This window comes from Octopus bimaculoides, chromosome 9, assembly GCF_046866305.1.
Source record: "Octopus bimaculoides isolate indiv1 chromosome 9, ASM4686630v1, whole genome shotgun sequence".
In the NCBI taxonomy this organism is placed as follows: domain Eukaryota; kingdom Metazoa; phylum Mollusca; class Cephalopoda; order Octopoda; family Octopodidae; genus Octopus; species Octopus bimaculoides.
Genome location: NC_142936.1, coordinates 65552565 through 65573561, shown reverse-complemented (window position 1 = coordinate 65573561; position 20997 = coordinate 65552565). Strand labels below are relative to the sequence as shown.

Below are 20997 nucleotides of genomic sequence, written 5' to 3'. Positions count from 1 at the left end.
GTCTGGTGCAGTCTTCTGCCTGGTCAGCTGCTGTCAAACCATTCAACCCATGCCAGCATGGAATATAGATGTTAAACAATGATAATGATGATGATGATGATGATGATGATGATGATGATGATGATATTATCTTGCTACATCACCATACAATCTCAGCTTTGTTTTCTTCAGCATTGTGAGAAAATCTTCATGGGGTCCAGCATGAATCTGGATGGATTCACAGACATGACCATACATAATCTAGTCCAAATATGAGAGGGCAAAGATGAAATAACATCTTATTTCCAATGACTCTATCTTTTTCTGTATCTCAGCAGTGAGGGTCCTTTTCTCTAACAATACATCTTCACCAATGGCAGTCAAAATGAGCAAAGCAAACAATTCCAACTTTCAGTCCATCCCAAGTCATCAAACACTATTTTTATTATTCTGATCGTGTATATTAGAGTTTATTTTCGCTTTTTATTGGTTGAAAAAAGTAAAAAGTTAAGAGAAGTTCTCACCTGATTACATACATCACTGATAAGACTTAGTTCTGTTGGTATTTTGTAACCCAGTAAAGGCTGCAATATATATATAATATAGAAACATCAGAAAGATAATTTCTACTGGAAACTGTCATCAAAAACTACATGTGTGTGTGTGTGTGTGTCTATATATATATAAAGATGAGAATGTGTGTCTGTCTGTGTGAATCCCTAAAACTCAAGAACTACACAACTGATTTCATTCAAATTTTACACATGCCTTACTTAGGGTCCACACAGTGTCATGGGCCAAAAAAAAATTTCAACTTCTTGCCAAATGCAAGCCCAGAGCAATCCCTTGTCTCTTACACTATTTCAGTATTATGTCTCTATTGTAATGTGAGATAATATTTTCAGTTTGAAAGAAGTCTGTCCTATATATATATATATATATATATATATATATATTCCTTATGCATTCCAAAACCAAGTTACCAATTTTGACATATGGGGTACCAAAATATTCAGTACTATTTCAGCTACAAACTAAACTTAATTTCCGTTTACATATTTGCATTTCAAAAATTTTACATTATAATCTTTTCCATAAATCAACTATCGTAAACATTTTCTACGACGATGATGACGTCACATTTTCTATGTGTGTGTTCCTAAAAAGACATCAACCATCATGACACACACCTTCACTCACTCACTCTATCTCTCTCTCTTTCTCTCTCTCATAGATGCCCTTCCTAACACCAACCACTCCGAGAGTATAGTAGATGCTTTTTATGTGCCCCAGGCATGGGAACTAGTCAGGGAGCACTGGCATCGACCACACTCGGAGTGCTCTTTTTACATTCCACCAGCACAAGAGCCAGTCAGGGGGCCAAAAATACTAACAAAATTACTACTCCTCAATGCTCTGTGAACACTGTAAAGACTGTAAGATGTGACATGGGCATCATGAAACCCAAGTTCCTTCAAAGTGTGACAGTCTTTGGGTGTGCTCCTCCTGTGGTCAAACCCAGGCTGGATGGAATTGCTGTTGGAAGGCCATATGTGTGGCAGCAAGATTTGGCCCCATGCCATACCTCCAGAAAAGTTGGAGAATTTCTATGACTTCATAACCCAAATTTCTGGCCTCCTAATTCCTCCGATTGTATTCCCATGAATTACTATGAGTGGGGCACAGTTGAGAAAGGAACCAACTGTTCTGCCTGAAACACCAAGGTCAAGCTGGTAGCCAAGATCAAGGAGGACATTGAAGAGCTTCTCATGAACACAGAGTGAAATCATGTGCCAGGTTCCAGAACCATTTTGAGACCATAGTGGAAGCTGGGGGTGACTACATTGAGTTAACTGTTGTCTCCCAGCTATAATCTGGTCAGTATCTTTTTACTTTTTAAAACACTTTTATCTTTGGGTGGGATATTGTGCTTTCTTTACCTTTTATGCAACCTGTCAAATTTAGCCCAAACACCTTCTATGTCCACACACACACTTTTATTTGCCAGATAATGTAAATAAACCATTTTAGTTTGTTTTGTTGAAGTAATCCCTCAAAATATTACCACACATAAATAATAAAATACTTACTTCTGGAAGACCTGCTCTATCCAGCCACTCTGTACAGATCTGTGTTGTGCTTAAACCTTCTTTACTAGCAATAAAACAGAAAACTGAGAACTTAAAGGAAGAATGCCATTTGAAAAATTTCAATTTTACAGCAAATTTGACTAAAACAGCCCCTATTAAAATGTTGAGTTTTTCAAGACTCAAAGAAAAGTCTTCATCACACTCCTCCATACCTCCATTATTAAAAAAAAAATCAATATTTTTATTTTATTCTATATGGCATGACTGTGTGGTAAGAAGCTTGCTTCCCAACTACACGGTTCTGGGTTCAGTCCCACTGCATGGCACCTTGGGAAAGTGCTTTCTACTATAGCCTCGGGCCAACCGAAGGCCTTGTGGGTGGATTTGGTAGATGGAAACTGAAAGAAACCCAACATATATCATGTGTGTGTGTGTGTGTGTGTGTGTATTTTGTCAGAAATACAAAAACAAAAAAGATTAAATAGAAAATTTTAAACAAAAAACATTGGGAATATAAAAAAAGTAAAACCATAAAATTAAACTTTAAAACACATACCTTAAATTAGGACAGACATCAAATAATAATTTGAGGAAATCCTAAAACAAGAAAATAGTTAAAACTTAAAAATATATCAAAGTACCATCATCATCATCATCATTTTAATGTCCAAATTCTTCATTACTTTCAAAATTAATCAAAATAATGCTACTGTAATCCAACAGAAGTATGGTAACAAAAGGGTTAAAGTGATTTAACCCTTTAATATTTAAAATGACCATATCTGGCTCAAATATTCTACCTGTTTTATGTCCAAACCAATCAATCTGGCCTCTCATATATACCTTTACAATGTCATTCTAAAACTAAACAATCACATCACTGAAATTTTGAATAAATGACCTAATATATGATTAATTCTAAACAATACTCTCTTTTACTAGTTTCAGTCATTTGACTGCGGCCATGCTGGAGCACCACCTTTAGTCAAGCAAATCGACCCCAGGACTTATTTTTTGTAAGCCTAGTACTTATTCTATCAGTCTCTTTTGCTGAACTGCTAAGTTGCGTAAACACACCAGCATCAGTTGTCAGGCGATGTTGGGGGGGGGGGGGGACAAAAACAGACACACAAACACACACACACATATATATCATCATCATCATCGTTTAACGTCCGCTTTCCATGCTAGCATGGGTTGGACGATTTGACTGAGGACTGGTGCAACCGGATGGCTACACCAGGCTCCAATCTAATTTGGCAGAGTTTCTAGAGTTGGATGCCCTTCCTAACGCCAACCACTCAGAGAGTATATATACATATATATACGACAGGCTTCTTTCAGTTTCCATCTACCAAACCCACTCACAAGGCTTTGATCGGCCCGAGGCTATAGTAGAAGACACTTGCCCAAGGTGCCACGGAGTGGGACTGAACCCAGAACCATGTGGTCGGTAAGCAAGCTACTTACCACGCAGCCACTCCTGCGCCTGTGAATAAATAAGCATTACACTTTACAGAGTAATTAAGATTACTCATCACTTAATCATCACCATCTGATTGAGCTTGCTCGGACATTTTTAACCAGCACATACCATCTATCACAGTCCTGCATTACTTGAGCGAGGTCTTCTGAGAGGCATCCAGTGCCTCTGGGGAGTTGATCTACATTTGTTGTATCCAGACGACCAGCCCCATAGCCATAGGTCACTTGCCAGCTCTTGTTTAGCTCATCAACAATGTTCTGCAAAGTGATATGAGTATCCCTTGAGAGAGAGAGAGAGAGAGAGAGAGAGAGAGAGAGAGAGAGGAGAGAGAGAGAGAGAGAGAGAGAGAGAGAGAGAGAGAGAGAGAGAGAGAGAGAGAGAGAGAGAGAGAGAGAGAGAGAGAGAGAGAGAGAGAGAATAGGCTTCTTTCAGTTCACCATCTCTGAAATTCACTTACAAAGCTTTGGTCAACAAGAGCCATAATAAAAACACTCACCCAAGATGCTGTACAGTAGGATTGAACATGAAACCACATGGTCGAAAAGCAAAGTTCTTAACCACACACACATACTTATATATATATATATATATATATATATATATATATATATATATATATCAATAGATTTAACTTTTATATCATACAACATAAAATACTTTTTCTCTAATCTGGACTAAATCATGAAATTTTCTTATTAAATCATACTGTATAATAACCAAAATATTAAAACAAAAAATACTTATAAAATTCATCCAACAACCCAGTTTTCAAACATGTCTAAATATTGGACAAACAGAATAAAATCTCTAATAATCATAAATTATTAGATATTTATCCATCTTTTAGATAAGCAAATGAGCTCAAATCATAAATAGCTGATACTAAAGGATTACAGGAGCTACCAATCAGATCTCTTTCTATACATACATACATATACTACTTTTATTTTTCTATTTCCTTGTTCATTGCATTTTACAACCCTTTACTGCATTATTATCTGCTTAAATAAGTTCTCTTAAGATGTGAGGATTTTTCAAAAATTAATTTTAAATCAGAAATATTCAAGATAAGATTACATAAAGAACAAAATCCATTTTTCCTTTTCTTCTCTTTTTACATCATATGTTTAATCCAGTCCTTTGATATTCATGTGCAGCTCATTTGTCAACCTCTAGTGACAATTGTTCCAGATCTTTATATTCTGAGTTCAATTCCTGCTAAAGCTAACTTTGTTTTTTTATATTCGTTCAGGGTCAATAAAATAAAGTACTGGTCAAGCATTAAAGTAAACGGTATTGATTGCTCCTCGCTCCCCTCAAAATTTCAAGTCTTGAGCCTAAGTAAGAACCTCATCATCATCATCATCATCATCATTTAATATCTGTTTTCCATGCTGCTGGTGTGGTTTGGATGGTTTGACAAGAGCTGGCTAGCCAGAGTGTTGTACCAGGTTCCACATGTCTGCTTTGGCATTGTTTCTACTGCTGGACGACCTTCCTAACACCAACTGCTTTAGAGACTGTACTACGTACTTTTTTACATGGCACCAGCATGGGTGCTCTAGTATGTGGTGTCAGCAGGAGAGCTCTTTACATGGTGCTGGCAAGTTTCCCCGCCTTGGAACTTTCCAGGAAGAAATTCCTCCCCTTCCTTGGAACTTTTCAGAAAGTCATTCCTTGGAACTTTCCAGGAAGCACCACACTCGGAACTTTCCCAAAATTCCTCGGAACTTTCCAGGAAGTCGATCTTAAATCATCGGAACTTTCCCGGAAGTCGATCTTAAATCATCAGAACTTTCCAGGAAATCATCGGAACTGTCCCGGAAGTCGAGCTTAAATCTCCGGGACTTTCCAGGAAATCCTAGAAAATTTCCAGGAAGTCGATCTTAAATCCTCGGAAATTTCAAGGAAATCCTAGGAATTTTCCAGGAAGTCGATCTTAAATCCTCAGATCTTTCCCAGAAATCCTAGGAATTTTCCAGGAAGTCAATCTTAAATTCTGGGAACTTTCCAGGAACACATGGGAATTTTCCAGGACGTCGTTCTTAAATCCTTGGAACTTTCCGGAAGTACTAACATCGGAACTTTCCAGGAAGTCCCATCCTTGGAACTTTGCAGGATACCATTGGAACTTTCCAGGAATTACCTCCCCGGAACTTTCCAAGAAGTAGTTTGTCCTCGGATCTTTCCAGAATTTTCCAGGAAGTCATTCTTGGAACTTTGCAGGATACCAACGGAACTTTCCAGGAATTCCTTCCTTGGAAATTTCCAGGAAGCATCTCAGAAAGTCGCATCCTCGGAACTTTCCAGGAAATAGCTCGTCCTCGGGCCTTTCCAGGAAGTACCATCCATGGAAGTGTCCAAGAAATCATCGGAACTTTCCATGAAGTTCTCGGAACTTTCCAAGTAGCTCATCGTCCGAACTCTCCAGGAAGTACCAGCCTTTGAACTTTATAGGAAATCTTCGGATCTTTCCAGGAAGTAATTCCACTTTATTTGGAACTTTCTGGGAAGTATTTCCTCACTCTCGGAGCTTTCCAGAAAGTAATTCCTCCCCTCCTCGGAACTTTTCAGTAAGTAATTCCTCCCCCTCTCCGAAACTTTCCAGGATGTAATTCCGACCCCTTCTTGGAACCTTCCAGGAAGTAATTCCTTCCCTTCATCTCCCTCCTTGGAACTTTGCAGGAAGTAATTCTTCACCCTCCTCGGAACTTTCCAAGAAGTAATTCCTGCCCTTCTCGGAACTTTCCATAGCAGCTAAATCTGCCTCAAAACTCCCTACTGTATTAATGCAACAATTCTGCATACTATGCAGTTTGAATGAGAAACTGTAAGGTGTGAGAGCAACTGGTTGTGTTAGTGGTAGAAGAAAGGGGCACTGCATTAGAAAAAGTTTTAATCGATGTTCTTCGTAAGTATGGAGGCTAGGAAAAATAGAAGAGGCATTAAGAAGTTGACATTAAGAATTTCTTTAACAGAAAATGAAGCTGTAAGAATTAACGTGGAAACTGTATGTAAGAATTAATAGCAGACGTATTCAATTTAAGAAAAGTGAAGATAAAAGCTAAGTGAAGAAGTATGGAATCAGTAATTTTTATACGCTTATAGAAAAAACAGTTCATATTACAGAATAGATACATACCTGTTGAAGACGAAAATGTATGTGAGAGCTATTGTATTGGACATGTGTATAATCATAGAGAAAGTGAAAGAGATATGAAATGGACGTGTGTGTGTGTATGTGTGTCTGTGTTTTTTGCGGCTAATTTGGCAGGAGTTTTGCAGTCAGCAGGAGGTGGTTTGTGTTTCATCTCTCGATCAACGGCCGGACAAATGAAAATATTTTTTTAATATGCGTTGTGGGGAAAGGGGATCTTTTGAAGTGGATGCCAAATGAAAAGAGACATGGACAGTTTTATGACTGAACTTCTTTTGAAGTTGGTGTGAGACAGAAGAATTGATTTGCATGCATATGTCTGTGTGTGTGTGTGTGTGTGTGTTTGATGGGGTGTGCGAAACAGAGAGTGTAATGTTGGTGTGTGTATATATGAGAGAGAGAGAAAGAAAGAGAGATAGAGAGATAACTGAAATTTTCTTCAGTTTTTGTAGTGAGTGAATGTGTGAGTGATTGACAGAGAAAAACCGAGAGAGAGAGAGAGAGTAATTATGTATGTATGTATGAATGGCTTCAGTGACACACACTCACATACACACAGGATGTTTTAATCGATTTTCTCGGTAACTATGGGGGCTAAGAAAAAATACAAAGCGTGTTCCAATCTATGCACCCGTCTCCACATGTGTGCCATTTTTCACACGAATCCACCCAGCCGTTTGGCCGTGAACCTCGAGCCAAGAAAGAATACAATGGTCGCCCATGTTCAATTTATATTATATATATATATATATATATATATATATATATATATATATATATATATATACATATATATATATATATATAAAATAATTATGATTCAGTTGAATTAAGTACTTAAGTTGAGACACCAAGTCAATCCAGTATTATCTGCACTGCTCGAAGTAAGGTGAATAAAAAGCAAATAAGTAACAAGGATGTCTATATGCAATCAGTAACAAATATTTTATGTCAATGCTTTACCTGAGAAGTCACTAGTTGACCATGGTACTTAGTGACATAAACTCTGAGGAAATCTTGAAACTGCTCCATTCCGACGATTTGTGCAAGGTACCTGAGAAGGAAATAACCCTGAAAAAAATTCAAAGATAAATATCAGTGTGTGTGTGTGTGTGTGTGTGTGTGTGTGTGTGTGTGTGTATGCGTGTGTGCATACACATACACACAAACAGAAAATGCTATGAATGAAAGCTTATCAATAAAATATATGATTGAATAAAATAGCAGCAGCCACCACAGGAACTGCCTTCTAATCTTAGGAGAACACCTTGACAACTGATCAAGCTGATATTCCTGCACATCTATGATGTTGGATAATTGATTTACTTCTACAACCAACTAACTCTGACCCATAGGACTTCTCAAAGAGCTTCTTATTTCTATTCAACAGAATAATCTCACTACCATAATTTATGTTATGGCAAAATGTTACAACAATACAGAGAAACATCAATGTTTTAAGCAAATGATCTATCAAAGACACCCTAGTATGTTAGCATCTTTTGCATAACTGTGTTAGTTAAGAAGTTTGCTTCTCAACCACATGGTGTTAGGTTCAGTCCCATTGCATGGCACCTTTGGCATGTGTCTTCTACTATAACACTGAGCCAATTAAAACCTTGTGAATAGATTTGATAACAGGAACTGAAAGAAGGTTGTCATTCATGTATCTGTGTGTGTGTATGTGTGCGCACACGCACACAGGAAAGGCTTCTTACATGTATATTTATAAACAAGTGTCACTGCCATACAGGCAGTGTCATTCATTTCCAATATTCTATAAAAACATATCCGGTCAGGGGTAAATAGCATCTTGCTTGGAAATAGGTAAGGGTATCCAACCTTAGAAAATCTGCCTTAACAAATTTTGTCCGACTCATGCAAACGGGGAAAACGGAATGCTAAAACACTGGTAATAAAGATCTCCAATGCAATAAAAAAGTCAAAGTGTTTGAGAGCCGTTGCATTCCAGCTCCCTGTCAGACGTGTATGCAGCATGTATGATACACTGATATAGGGAAACAGTTATAGGCTGAAATAGATCCACACCGACATCCACAAAACAAATCTCAGAGTGTTGCATATGATTTCAGCTGTAGACTGGCTTGAAGTGAAGGTGTGTATCTTAGTGGTTAGGGTGTTTAGCTCACAATCGTAAGGTCATGAGTTCGTTTTCTGGCAGTGCATAGCGTCCTTAAGCAAGACATTTTATTACACATTGCTCCAGTACACTCAACTGAAAAAAAATGACTTGTATCTGTATTTCAAAGGGCCAGCCTTGTTGCATTCTGTGACATGCCGAATCTCCCTGAGAACTAAGGTAAAGATATGCGTGGCTGTGGAGTGCTCAGCCTCTTACATATACTCTTTTACTTGTTTCAGTCACTTGACTGCGGCCATGCTGGAGCACTGCCTTTAGTCGAGCAAATCAACCCCAGGACTTATTCTTTGGAAGCCTAGTACTTATTCTATCGGTCCCTTTTGCCGAACCGCTAAGTTACAGGGACGTAAACACACCAGCATCGGTTGTCAAGAGATGTTGGGGGGACAAACACAGACACACAAACATGGAAGGGCATGGCGTTAGGAAGGGCATCCAGCTGTAGAAACTCTGCCAAATCAGACTGGAGCCTGGTGTTGCCATCCGGTTTCACCAGTCCTCAGTCAAATCGTCCAACCCATGCTAGCATGGAAAGCGGACGTTAAACGATGATGATGATGATGATGATGATATACAACAGGCTTCTTTCAGTTTCCGTCTACCAAATCCACTCACAAGGCTTTGGTCGGCCCAAGGCTATAGTAGAAGACACTTGCCCAAGGTGCGACGCAGTGGGAATGAACCCGGAACCATGTGGTTGGTAAGCAAGCTACTTACCACACAGCCACTCCTGCGTTAATTTCACAAGCAGGCTGTTTTGTTGATCGGATCAATTGGAACCTTCATTGTCTTAACCAACAGGATGTCAGACTGCCTTGGACAACAGTTGAAAAGTAAGGGAGAGAACCCTGAGCGACCCGACCATAATCCTTTAACCATGAAATAAACTAACTTGTGGAATATTATCTTCATCGCAAGCATATTGCAAAACAAGCAAAAGAGTTTTCCAGGAAAAACAGTAGGTAATATCGCCATCATCATCATCGTCATTTACTGTCTGTTTTCTATGCTGGCATGGGTTGGACGGTTTGACTAAAAACTGGTAAGCTGGGGGAGCTGTACCACGTTCAATCTGATTTGACATGGTTTCTACAACTAGATGCCCTTCCTAATGCCAACCACTCCAATAGTGTAGTGGGTGCTTTTTACATGCCACTGGCACATGTGACAGTTACGAAACACAGGCATCAGCCACAATTGCAATCTCACTTGGCTTGACAGGTCTTCTCATGTACAGTATATTGCCAAAGGTCTGTCCTGTGTCACTGCTTCCGTGAGACCCAAAGTTGGAAGGGTGCTAAAAAACCCCCCCGAAAAATGCATGTTTTTTGTTGTTTTTTTTATAAGCATAAATGGACCTAATATCATCAAATAAACACAAATAAGTACAGACACAGGCATGGATGTGTGTTTCAAAAGTTTTCTTCTTAAGCAAATGGTTATAGGTTCAGTCCCACAGTACAGCATTTTGGGTAAATGTCTTCTATTATAGTGCTGTTCTCCAACGAAACACAATACGTTGATTTACTGTGTTTTGTAGAAAAATGGACATTTGAATTCTTTGAACCATGCCACATACATACCAGAGATATGGCAATATATGATATACAGTAAGTTGAAAACTGGATAATTTTTTTTTTTTTTTTTTTTTTCAATTATCTCAGTTTCTTGTTTTTAAATTTTGTCTGAGGAGGCAAGTTCAGCCCTGCAAATTTGGTAGATGGAAAATGAAAGTAGCCCATTATGTGTATGTGTGCATACATGTGTGTGTGTGTGTGTGTTTACATTTGCATTCTACAAAAGACACCCACAATACTCAGTGCTGTTGTTATCACTACTGCTGACAAATTGTCTGCTTGCTTTACACCTTCAAAGATGTGTAAAAATAAATGATCCCTTACTTGAAAATAAATAAGATTTAGCAACAGCAAGGGAAGGTATCCAGCTACAAATCAATGCCTCAATAATGTATTCACCTAACCCATACCAACAATGAAAAATGGACGTATTCAGTTGTCTTATAAATATCTTCATTTCTTTCCAATGTTATTTGAATTAACACGCAAAATATTTTTATTGTAGTGTTTTGTGGGGTGTTTTTTTTAGCACCATTCTACTACAACTTTTGTTCATTTTTGAAATTTCATTAAATTTTAACTTTTTTTATGGCACCAACAATGGCAAGGTCACCAAGTAATTTGCAAGACAAAGATCCTTTGAGAGGAGAAGAGGCATTGGAGGTAATCTTGTGTCAGATGAACTGTTCGAGTGTGACGGAGAGACAGAAACAGGTGTCTTGCTATAGAGGAGGTACATGGTGAGAAAAAGAGAGAGAGAGAGAGATAGACAGTACCAAGTACAAAAATAAAATGAGTTTTTTCAATACCTGCTTCTCTTTGCTTTCAGTTGAGGTTCCATAGCTACCAAAGCCACTCAAGACATATGTGCTATGTTTGGAGAAGGCAATATTACTGAAAGAACTGCAGAGAATGGTTTTTAATCAAGGAGGGGAAATTCAACCTCACAGACTCTCTGCATCCAGGCTCACCGGTTCAGTTCAATAAGGATCAACTGTACAAGGTCATCTATGAGGGTCCATGCCAATCCACAAGAGAATTGGCATAACAGATGCTCTCATATTACTGTTGTCTGCCACCTTCACTCAATGGGCAACCTAGCTGAAATGATTCAACTGGCAACATAGTGAACTTTTTTAACACAACAACAGTCACCCCATCCACCCTCCATATTGCTAATTTGACTAAAAATGCTATTCAAGAGCTCAGAAGGAAAGCTCTACAAGGTGCTTCGATTCAACAATGATGTGTTTAAAGATTTCTTTAAGACAAGACCTGGTGATTTCTACCATCAAGGCATTGACAAATTAATTAGTGGAACATTGGTAATGAAAGAGAATATATTAGTGACTGAATTGTTAAAATTGTTAATGAAATTAAAAATTAAAATAAATGGAAAAAAAAATTTTATCTGATGATTTAATAAAATGAACAAATGAAACCATTTAAAAAATATAAGGAATTAACTTACTTTTAAATAATGTACTTGCATACATTTTTTCTCAGGGTTCATACCATTTTTAATATAATTAGTTTTCTTTTCTTCAGGAACATCCCTGTTTGGTCTGAAATTATATAGTAAGACTAAAAGAAATGTGAATTTCTTCCTTAGGACTACGGATAATACAAGTAATGAAGGATTATAGCTAACAGAACTGATCCCAGCATCTTATTAGTACATATCTGACTGACACTGAACCTATTTGCAGAGAAAAATGAAGTCGTAGTTGACGTGCTGAAGGAATGAGCTTGGGACCTACATGAATGAAATAAAACACTATTCTGTCATATTATTTATTCCAAAGTGCAAACAATTTTAGCAAACCCACTGCAATAGAGAATATTATAGAGGATATCATTGCCACTGTTTCAACATTCATTTTCCATGCTCACATGAGTCAGACAAAATTTGCTGCAGCAGATTTCCCTATGGCCTGATGCCTTTAGTGCTACTAACTCTCAACTGCTTCAAAATAAGGTAATATTTCCCTATGACCAGATGTGTTTTCACAGAAGACTGAAAACAAAGGACACCACTGGCATGATGGTGACATTTATTTTACAACTATGATGTGTCGTCAAAGCAAAGAGAGAGTAACACTCACCCACACATATTTATATATAAATAGATATCATCATCATCATCGTTTAACGTTCGTTTTCCATGCTAGCATGGGTTGGAAGGTTTGACTGGATCTGGAGAGCCAGCGACTGCACCAGGCTCCAATCTGGTCTGGCAATGTTTCTACAACTGGATGCCCTTCCTAACACCAACCACTCCGAGAGTGTAGAGGGTGCTTTTTATGTGTCACCGGCACAGGAGCCAGTCAGGTGGGCCTGGCATCGATCACATTTGGATAGCGCTTTTTATGTGCCACCGGCACAGAAACCAGTCAAGAGGTACTGGCATCAGCCATGTTCAGATGGTGTCAGCTCTGATGTCAGCTTTGGCATGGTTTCTATGGCTGGATGTCCTTCTTAAAGCCAACAACTTGACAGAGTGAACAGGGTGCTTTTTTCATGCCACCAACACCAGAGAGGTTGCCAAGTAATTAGCAAGGCAAAGATGGAAAAGAATAGATGCATAACATCATGAGCTTATTCATCATCATCATCATTATTTAATGTCCGTTGTCCATGCTGGAATGTGTTGGATGGTTTGACCAGGGCTGGTAAGCTGAGGGGCTACACCCGACTCCAGTTTGATTTGGTATGAAATGTTTATTTCATACATTTAAAGGAATAAAAAACATCAGAAATTAATAAGCTACTAACCTCATAATTTGCAGACTCGTATCAGTATGTTCCAGTTCAGCAGAAAGTAATTTATATTTCAAGAAGGCTCGTAACTCAAATAGTTCATCTAACTAAAGAAAATAGATAATGTTTGAAAAATATCCGAGGTTATGAAACAATTTTCAAAATAGCTCAAAAAACAAGAGACTTTTAAGAATACATTTTAACCCTTTCATTACCAACCCGGCTGAAACTGCCTCTGGCTGTGTAGTACAAATGTCTTGTTTTCATAAGTTTTGAATAAAAATCGTCCACTAAACCTTAGTCAGAATTTATGTTCTTAACACTAACTTATTGATAACTAAGTAATTTTACTAAATTCTTTGTTATATTTAAAATAATTGAAAGAAATGCAGAGCATCTCAAAATAAATACAGTAATGAAAGGGTTAAACATAATAATTTATATGCTTTTTATATTCTTGCAGTTTTGCATACATCTAATGAATTATTATCTGTTTGGCAAACCTCCAGTGTGCATCAACAAACAACACTGTGTAACATGATTTTTGTTTTTGGGTAGCAACTGTTATTTCCTATTTGCTTACCCCTAGAAAGTATCATAAATGGCTAATATTTCCTTCAAACTTTGTTTTTGTTACAGTTGTCCAAACCCCAAAGAATCCCTCTCAACACACGGCTATCATGTTCCCCAACTACTCCTGCTCATGATCAGAGATGTACATGTTGTCAACCACTAAGGGTTCAAGTGGTTAAGGTCAATCAAATAATAAGCAAATCTGTGATACTGAGCAGAAAGTTCTAGAAAATTCTGCTTTAGTAACTCAGTGCTGAATCTGTCTCAAATGTAATAGAAAATAGGTCAGTTTCAAAACATTGATATCCAGGTCATAAAAGCAGAATTTGAAGGGAATAGTAGTCATTTCCTTTGATTTCGAGACAGAAACAAATAGGAAATAACACTTACTGACCATAGGCAAAAATATAAATTTTCTTACACAATGTAATCTTTATGCTGGTTTCTATAAACACGAGCCACTACACTTGTTAAAATCATTGATCCAAGAGTAGCTTTGACTGAAAAGACACACAATGATGTTGTAAAACTGCAATGTCTCAAAGTACCTTTACATTAATGAGTCCCACATTATCAACACAAATAGTCAAGAGAGAGACTAAAAAAACTGGCACATTCATGTTCATGTTCAAATTTGCCAGAACATACTGTGAACTAGCTTAAAAGCCGCCCTATTGGGCAGCTTTTGAGCTAGCTCCTGTAGAGGGCTCTTCATTGGGCCTTGAGCCCAATAACGACACTTCATGCATTGAGTACATATTAAATTTCATTAAATTTGACCAATATTTTGAAGCAATGAACAATTTTCGTCAAAATAATGATATATGTCAACTTGGAACTTATTGCAAAGCTTCATGATAAACAACATTTTTTATACAATTTTTTTTCTGTCTAACCTCTTTCTTTCTCTCTCTCTCTCTCTCTCTCTCCCTCTTTCTGTTGATTGTTTTCAATCATCACCATCACATGTACCACCACCATCGCCACCACAACTACCCTACATACACCATTCAGACTTCTGATGCCACCATCATCAACACCTTTGACTTCACCACCTTCCCCTCTATCACCATTACCACTGTCTTTCACATCTCTTACTATCACCATCATGCTTGACCGCCTCAGCTACCACCACCACCACCACCATCATCATCACCATCACCTCCGCCTCTATCACGACTACAGCTCATACTATTACTACCACTCCCATTACCATCTCAACTGTCAATCTACTACCGCCCTCACTGTCTCTATGCCTACTATTACTCTCACCCCAGCAAGAGGAGTAGAAGAAGTGTCGTTGAACAGTGAGGTGCGGGACAAATTGTGACACACTGACACACAGAAATTCATTTTGGCATTTATTATTATAGATGAACAGATACATTATCATTACAGGCATAATAATGTAAGAACTTTCCTCCAATTGAAAACACTAAAATACCACAGAGGACCTAATATCATTCCTTTAACAGAACAATCTCACACAGAATCCATAAATAATTTTGGAACCATCTGCTTTAATGATTAACCAATGATATTCTCATATTTACAGACAGAACAATGTCCAAGCCTCATGGGATCACAGCCTATTTTTCTCCTGTTTCTCATTCTTGCTATTATATTCCTTAGCGTGATCCATATGTGATTATATTTCAAATACAATGTGCTGGTCGTGTGTTTTCTTTCAATAATTTAAGTCAAAATTATAGAGGAGTTTAGTAAAATAAGTAGCTTCTCCGTTATCAAGCTAATAATTCTTTTAATTCTTTCTTTTACTTGTTTTAGTCATTTGACTGGAGCACCAACTTTAGTCAAACAAATCAACCCCAAGACTTACTCTTTGTAAGCCTAGTACATATTCTATTGGTCTCTTTTGCTGAGCCGCTAATCTACGGGGACGTAAACACACCAACACAGACACACAAACAAATATACACACATATATATATACATATATATATATATATATATATATATATATATATCATTGCCAGTACCGCCTGACTGGCCTTCGTGCCAGTGGCACGTAAAAGCACCCACTACACTCTCTGAGTGGTTGGCGTTAGGAAGGGCATCCAGCTGTAGAAACTCTGCCGAATCAGATTGGAGCCTGGTGTAGCCATCTGGTTTCACCAGTCCTCAGTCAAATCGTCCAACCCATGCTAGCATGGAAAGCGGACGTTAAACGATGATGATGATGATGATGATATATATATATATGACAGGTTTCTTTCAGTTTCCGTCTAACAAATCCACTCACAAGGCTTTGTTTGGCCTGAGGCTATAGTAGGAGACACTTGCTCAAAGTGCTATACAGTGGGACTGAACCCGGAACCATGTGGTGAGAGAGAGAGAGACAGACAGACAGGCAGGCAGACAGACAGACAGACAGATAGATAGATAGATAGATAGATATATACATTAAGGTATTTTGCTTACTCCAATCAAATCAGTGTGTATAATATCTTCTACAAAGGAAGCAAAACCTTCTGTCATCCATTCTTCTGTCCAGTCTTTCGGTCCAATAAGAAGCCCAAACCACGAATGACAGAGTTCATGTGCCAAACAGTTGCAGAAGCTTCCATCTCCAACCAACACAGATTGGGATAAAAATATCACACATGGGCTAAAATTTTAAAAAAGAAAATAAAATTTTAAATATGGAATAATATCGGTTTCCTCTTTTGGCAAAAGGCCAATAATTTAGGGGGAACGGTATCAATTATATTGACCCCAGTGCTCAACTAGTACTTATTTTATTGACCCTGGAGGAATTTGAACTAAAAAAATAAAGGCAGATGAAATACCACTAAGCATTTTGCCTGGCGTCTGAAAGGTTCTGAAAGTTCAATGCCCTAAAATATAGAATAATATTAATTAAATAACTTATTTAATATCATATTTAGTATTATTTTAACTGATGATAATATACTCTTTTACTTGTTTCAGCCATTTGACTGCGGCCATGCTGGAGCACCACATTTAGTCAAGAAAATCGACCCCAGGACTTATTCTTTGTAAGCCTAGTATTGGTCTTTTTTGCCGAACCGCTAGGTTACGGGAATGTAAACACACCAGCATCGGTTGTCAAGCGATGGTGGGGGGACAAACACAGACACACAAACATACATACATACATATATATATATATATATAAACATACATACATACATATATATATATATATATATATATATACATATATACGACGGGCTTCTTTCAGTTTCAGTCTACCAAATCCACTCACAAGGCTTTGGTTGGCCCGAGGCTATAGTAGAAGACACTTGCCCAAGGTGCCACGCAGTGGGACTGAACCCGGAACCATGTGGTTGGTAAGCAAGCTACTTACCACACAGCCACTCCTGCGCTTATATAGTGTAACTTTTACGGCTTTCTCTGATTAATTCTCTCCTCCTCTCTTATTAACTATTACTGTCTTCCGCTCTTATTATCTATCGCTTGCTCTGTTTTCCTTTCTTACAAACTCTTATTCTGCCTTCCTGTCTTACTAACTCTTACTGTCTTTCTCTCTTACCATCCCTTACTCTGTCTTCCTCTCTTACTATCTCTTGCTCTGTTTTCCTTTCTTACAAACTCTTACTCTGTCTACCTCTATTACTAACTCTAACTCTTATTCTGCCCTTTCTCTCTCTCTCTCTCTCACACACACACACACACACACACACACACATACACACACACAAATGTACACAAGCATACATACAGATACATAACCATCTGTTGTTCATAAAGAAGCAACAAGTAGTCAGTTTGCTTTTGTTCAGTTACTAACGTAACAGCTATGATTTTGGCACACATCCAAATGTTCTTTACTGTCATATTACTTTGTTATTTGAGAGAACTGACATCATATGACTATTTTTGTAGCTATTTTCAGCCAATCAGACAGTCTGTTTCTACAAACCCATTTAAACTGTTACTCGCCAAGAAATTAGATACAGTCATTTTGTACCTAATTAATTGTGCTACAAGTTAATTTTGTATATAATTAATTAGGATACAAACTATTTTTCAACCTAATTAATTGCGCTACAAATTAATTCTGTACCAAATTAATTGTGATACAAACTATTTTTGTTCCTAATTAATTGTGATACAAATTAATTCTCTACTAATTAATTGTACTACAAATTAATTCTGTACCTACTTAATTGTAATGCAAACCAGTTCCGCTCCTAATTAATTGTACTCTAATTAATTCTATACCTAACTGTGCTACAAACTAACAAAGGTACAGAAAGAAAAGAAAAAAAAAACAAAGACCATTAGCAATCTTTCATAATTTCCATGTACTTATATCACCTCTCATATAGACTTCTTTTTTAAATGAAACATTATACACAGATCTGAAGCAAACTTGGAGTAGAGAGGGCTTATCTCATTGATGAGGTTGCAAATGACGATGAAAAGACTTTGACAAACCTAGCTGAATTACTAATTGTCCTAAAGATAACTCAAACAATGGATTAGTTAACTGGTTAAATGATGAACCAGTTGACTAATAATAAAAGAAGTGAGGTAGAACCAGTGTGTGTGTTTATTATTGCCATTATGACCCTACCAAAGTACAACAACATTTTCTTTTTGTATAATCTGTAATTAAACTTTGACAATTTGTAAGTGTGCGAAAGTATAAAAGAATTTAACTTACCTTGTCAATCCAAGACAACTAAAACAAGAAGGAGTAATAAGGATATCTAATCGGCGAAATGGATAAGGACCCAAAATGCTACAGGCCTTAGTAAGACATTTTGGAAGGTATGATTTAAATTCTGATTCTGCTTTTAATATGAGACTTCTTGGAGCAAAAACTCTACAAGGCACAGGAGTCTTAGAATAGTTGACACTGCAAGAACCATGCATAGAGGCACAAAATTCAGGAACCCATTTTTGATTTTGTCTGCAGATAAATATATTGAACATTAATCAGAAGCTTGTCATGAAATGTGACAGAGGAAAACAAAAATTAGCATCAAAATAATACAAAGAACAACAACAACAATAATAATAATAATAATAATAATAATATTAATAATAATAATAATAATAATGATAATAATAATAATAATAATAATATTTTAAAAGGATTGATGTAACTCTTCACAAAATTTAAACAGACAAGACGAAGAGTGTGATGCGATAGCAATAGATATTTTATTGGTTGAACTATATTTCGACAGCAAGCCTTAGTCAGCCTGGGTCTATAGTAGAAGCTATTTGCGCAAGATGCTATGCATGGGGTTAAGAAACAAACTTCTTAATCACACAGCCACAGCAGCACCTATATGGAAATTCAATCAGGGAATGAAAATATTTCAAAAAAATAAACCATAATCATGGAATAAATATTTTACTATGGAAACCAAGAAGTGATATTTTATTCTGCAAAACACTTTAAACAGCTCCTAAACAAAACAGCAGAGATTTGGCAGTCAAAAAGCATCAGATAGAATGCTTTGTAATGTGGGTTCTGGTGTTCAGTACTCTGAGTTCAAATCCTGTCAAGTTCCACTTTGCCTTTCATTTTTTGAGAATCAATAAATAAGTATAAAATAAGTATTAATTGAGGGTAGTGGATTGGCAAAGTTGTTAGAGCAGTAGGCAGAAGGCCTTGTGGTGTCTATTCCAGCTCAATGTCTTCAGATTGGTAATGCCTGCAATGGTACTGGTGCCAAACTTTATTGGCCATTGCCTTTCTTTTGGACAATATTAGTAGCAAAAAGAGGTGACACTTGAGTATATAAGCAATCCCTTATCTTCCATAAAAATACCTTATTTAGGCCTGCCTTGTGGAGAAGAACTTCCTCGGTGCATCTCCAAGGTCTCCTGAGAAATACAGAGACACTGGATAATGGTTTCTGATTTAGGTGCAAGGTCAATAATTTTGAGAGGAAGGGCAAGTTGATTACATCAACCCTGGTACTAGACTGGTACTTTATTTTATCAACCCTGGTACTAGACTGGTACTTTATTTTATCAACCCTCAAAAAGGATGAGAAGCAAAATTGACCTCAGTGGAATTCAACCCTTTAGCATTTAAACCAGCCATATCTAGCCAAAATATTCTGCCTCCTTTATGTTCAAACTGGCCAAATCCAACATCTCACACCTAACCTGGCAATGACAAATGACCGAGACCTTTGGCAATATGCCATGCTTGAGAAGAAGACCCAGCAAGCCAAGTAAAATCGCAACCATGGCAGATACTGGTGTTGTGCAACTAACATCCATGCCAGTGGCACATAAAAACACCCACCACACTCTTGGAGTGGTCGGCGTTAGGAAGGGCATCTAGCTGTAGAAACCATGCCAAATCAGACTGGAGTCTGGTGCAGCCCCTCAGCTTACCAGCCCTGGTAAAACCACCCAACCCATGCCAGCATGGACAACAGACATAAAATGATAATGATGATGTCGTTGAAGTCTTGAAGCTACAAGATAATGCATGATTAATTCAAAACAATGTAATTAAATAAGCATTACATTTGACAGAATTATCCAAATACTAAAGAGTTAAACTCCAAATGTAAAGATCTGAAACAAATCCACAATCCAGTTTTGTTGTAAGGGGAATCTGTACACCCCTGTAATTGGCTAAGTGAACTATACTAGTTAGTATAAATGAGCATGCACAGAACAATTGGGAAGAGTGTCATATGCGCAGTCATATTGTACAGGTCGTAGGAATTATTGAATAGAGATATCATGGAGTGCTTGCTGAAGATATACAGCTGGAGAGTAATAAGAGAACATCAAGAAAGTTTGATATCATAACAGTTCAGATATAACAGTGATGATGAGAAGTCATATGTCATGTCAGTTTTTTACCAATTTTCTAATTGTTCTGCCAGTTTGCTGCCCTAAAATCTGAGGATAATTTAAACAGGCCAATAAAAATGAGTTAAGAAAAGAAACTATAACTTACTGTGAATCTTGATATGTGGACATGAGATGTGTTATAGTGGCATGTTCCCATTGTCCGACTGCTATGGCTAATGTAGAACTAGGTAACAACATGGTTGACTGGTAAAAATAACAAAACTTTCCTACAAAAAGAAATACAATTAATTTATGTTAAAAACATATGTGTAGTGAAAAGCATATTTCCTTTAAGGAAGAAGGTAATCAATTCAGCTAATTTTAATAGAATATTAAATGAAACAAAAGTTCTGATGTGTCTAGGATTTATA

At 37.3% G+C, this 20997-nt stretch overlaps 1 protein-coding gene across 5 annotated transcripts in view; it reads right to left on the bottom strand.

Annotated features, from left to right (window-relative positions):
* Positions 1-20997, bottom strand: part of LOC106872508 (aminopeptidase O) — a 42549-nt gene that overhangs the window by 10061 nt on the left and 11491 nt on the right. For 2 of the 5 annotated variants that reach the window (XM_089357615.1, XM_089357613.1), the window contains exons 4-12: positions 20733-20853; positions 18459-18707; positions 16226-16412; positions 13226-13317; positions 11922-12015; positions 7676-7783; positions 2626-2666; positions 2070-2133; positions 504-563 (exon numbers count right to left, since the gene is read on the bottom strand). In XM_089357615.1, the coding sequence (XP_089213741.1) occupies positions 504-563; positions 2070-2133; positions 2626-2666; positions 7676-7783; positions 11922-12015; positions 13226-13317; positions 16226-16412; positions 18459-18707; positions 20733-20853 (1016 nt within the window). Of the gene's footprint in view, positions 1-503; positions 564-2069; positions 2134-2625; positions 2667-3663; positions 3813-7675; positions 7784-11921; positions 12016-13225; positions 13318-16225; positions 16413-18458; positions 18708-20732; positions 20854-20997 lie in introns of those variants that run through there. The other 3 variants (XR_016243161.1, XR_016243162.1, XR_016243163.1) reach the window with 3 other exon arrangements.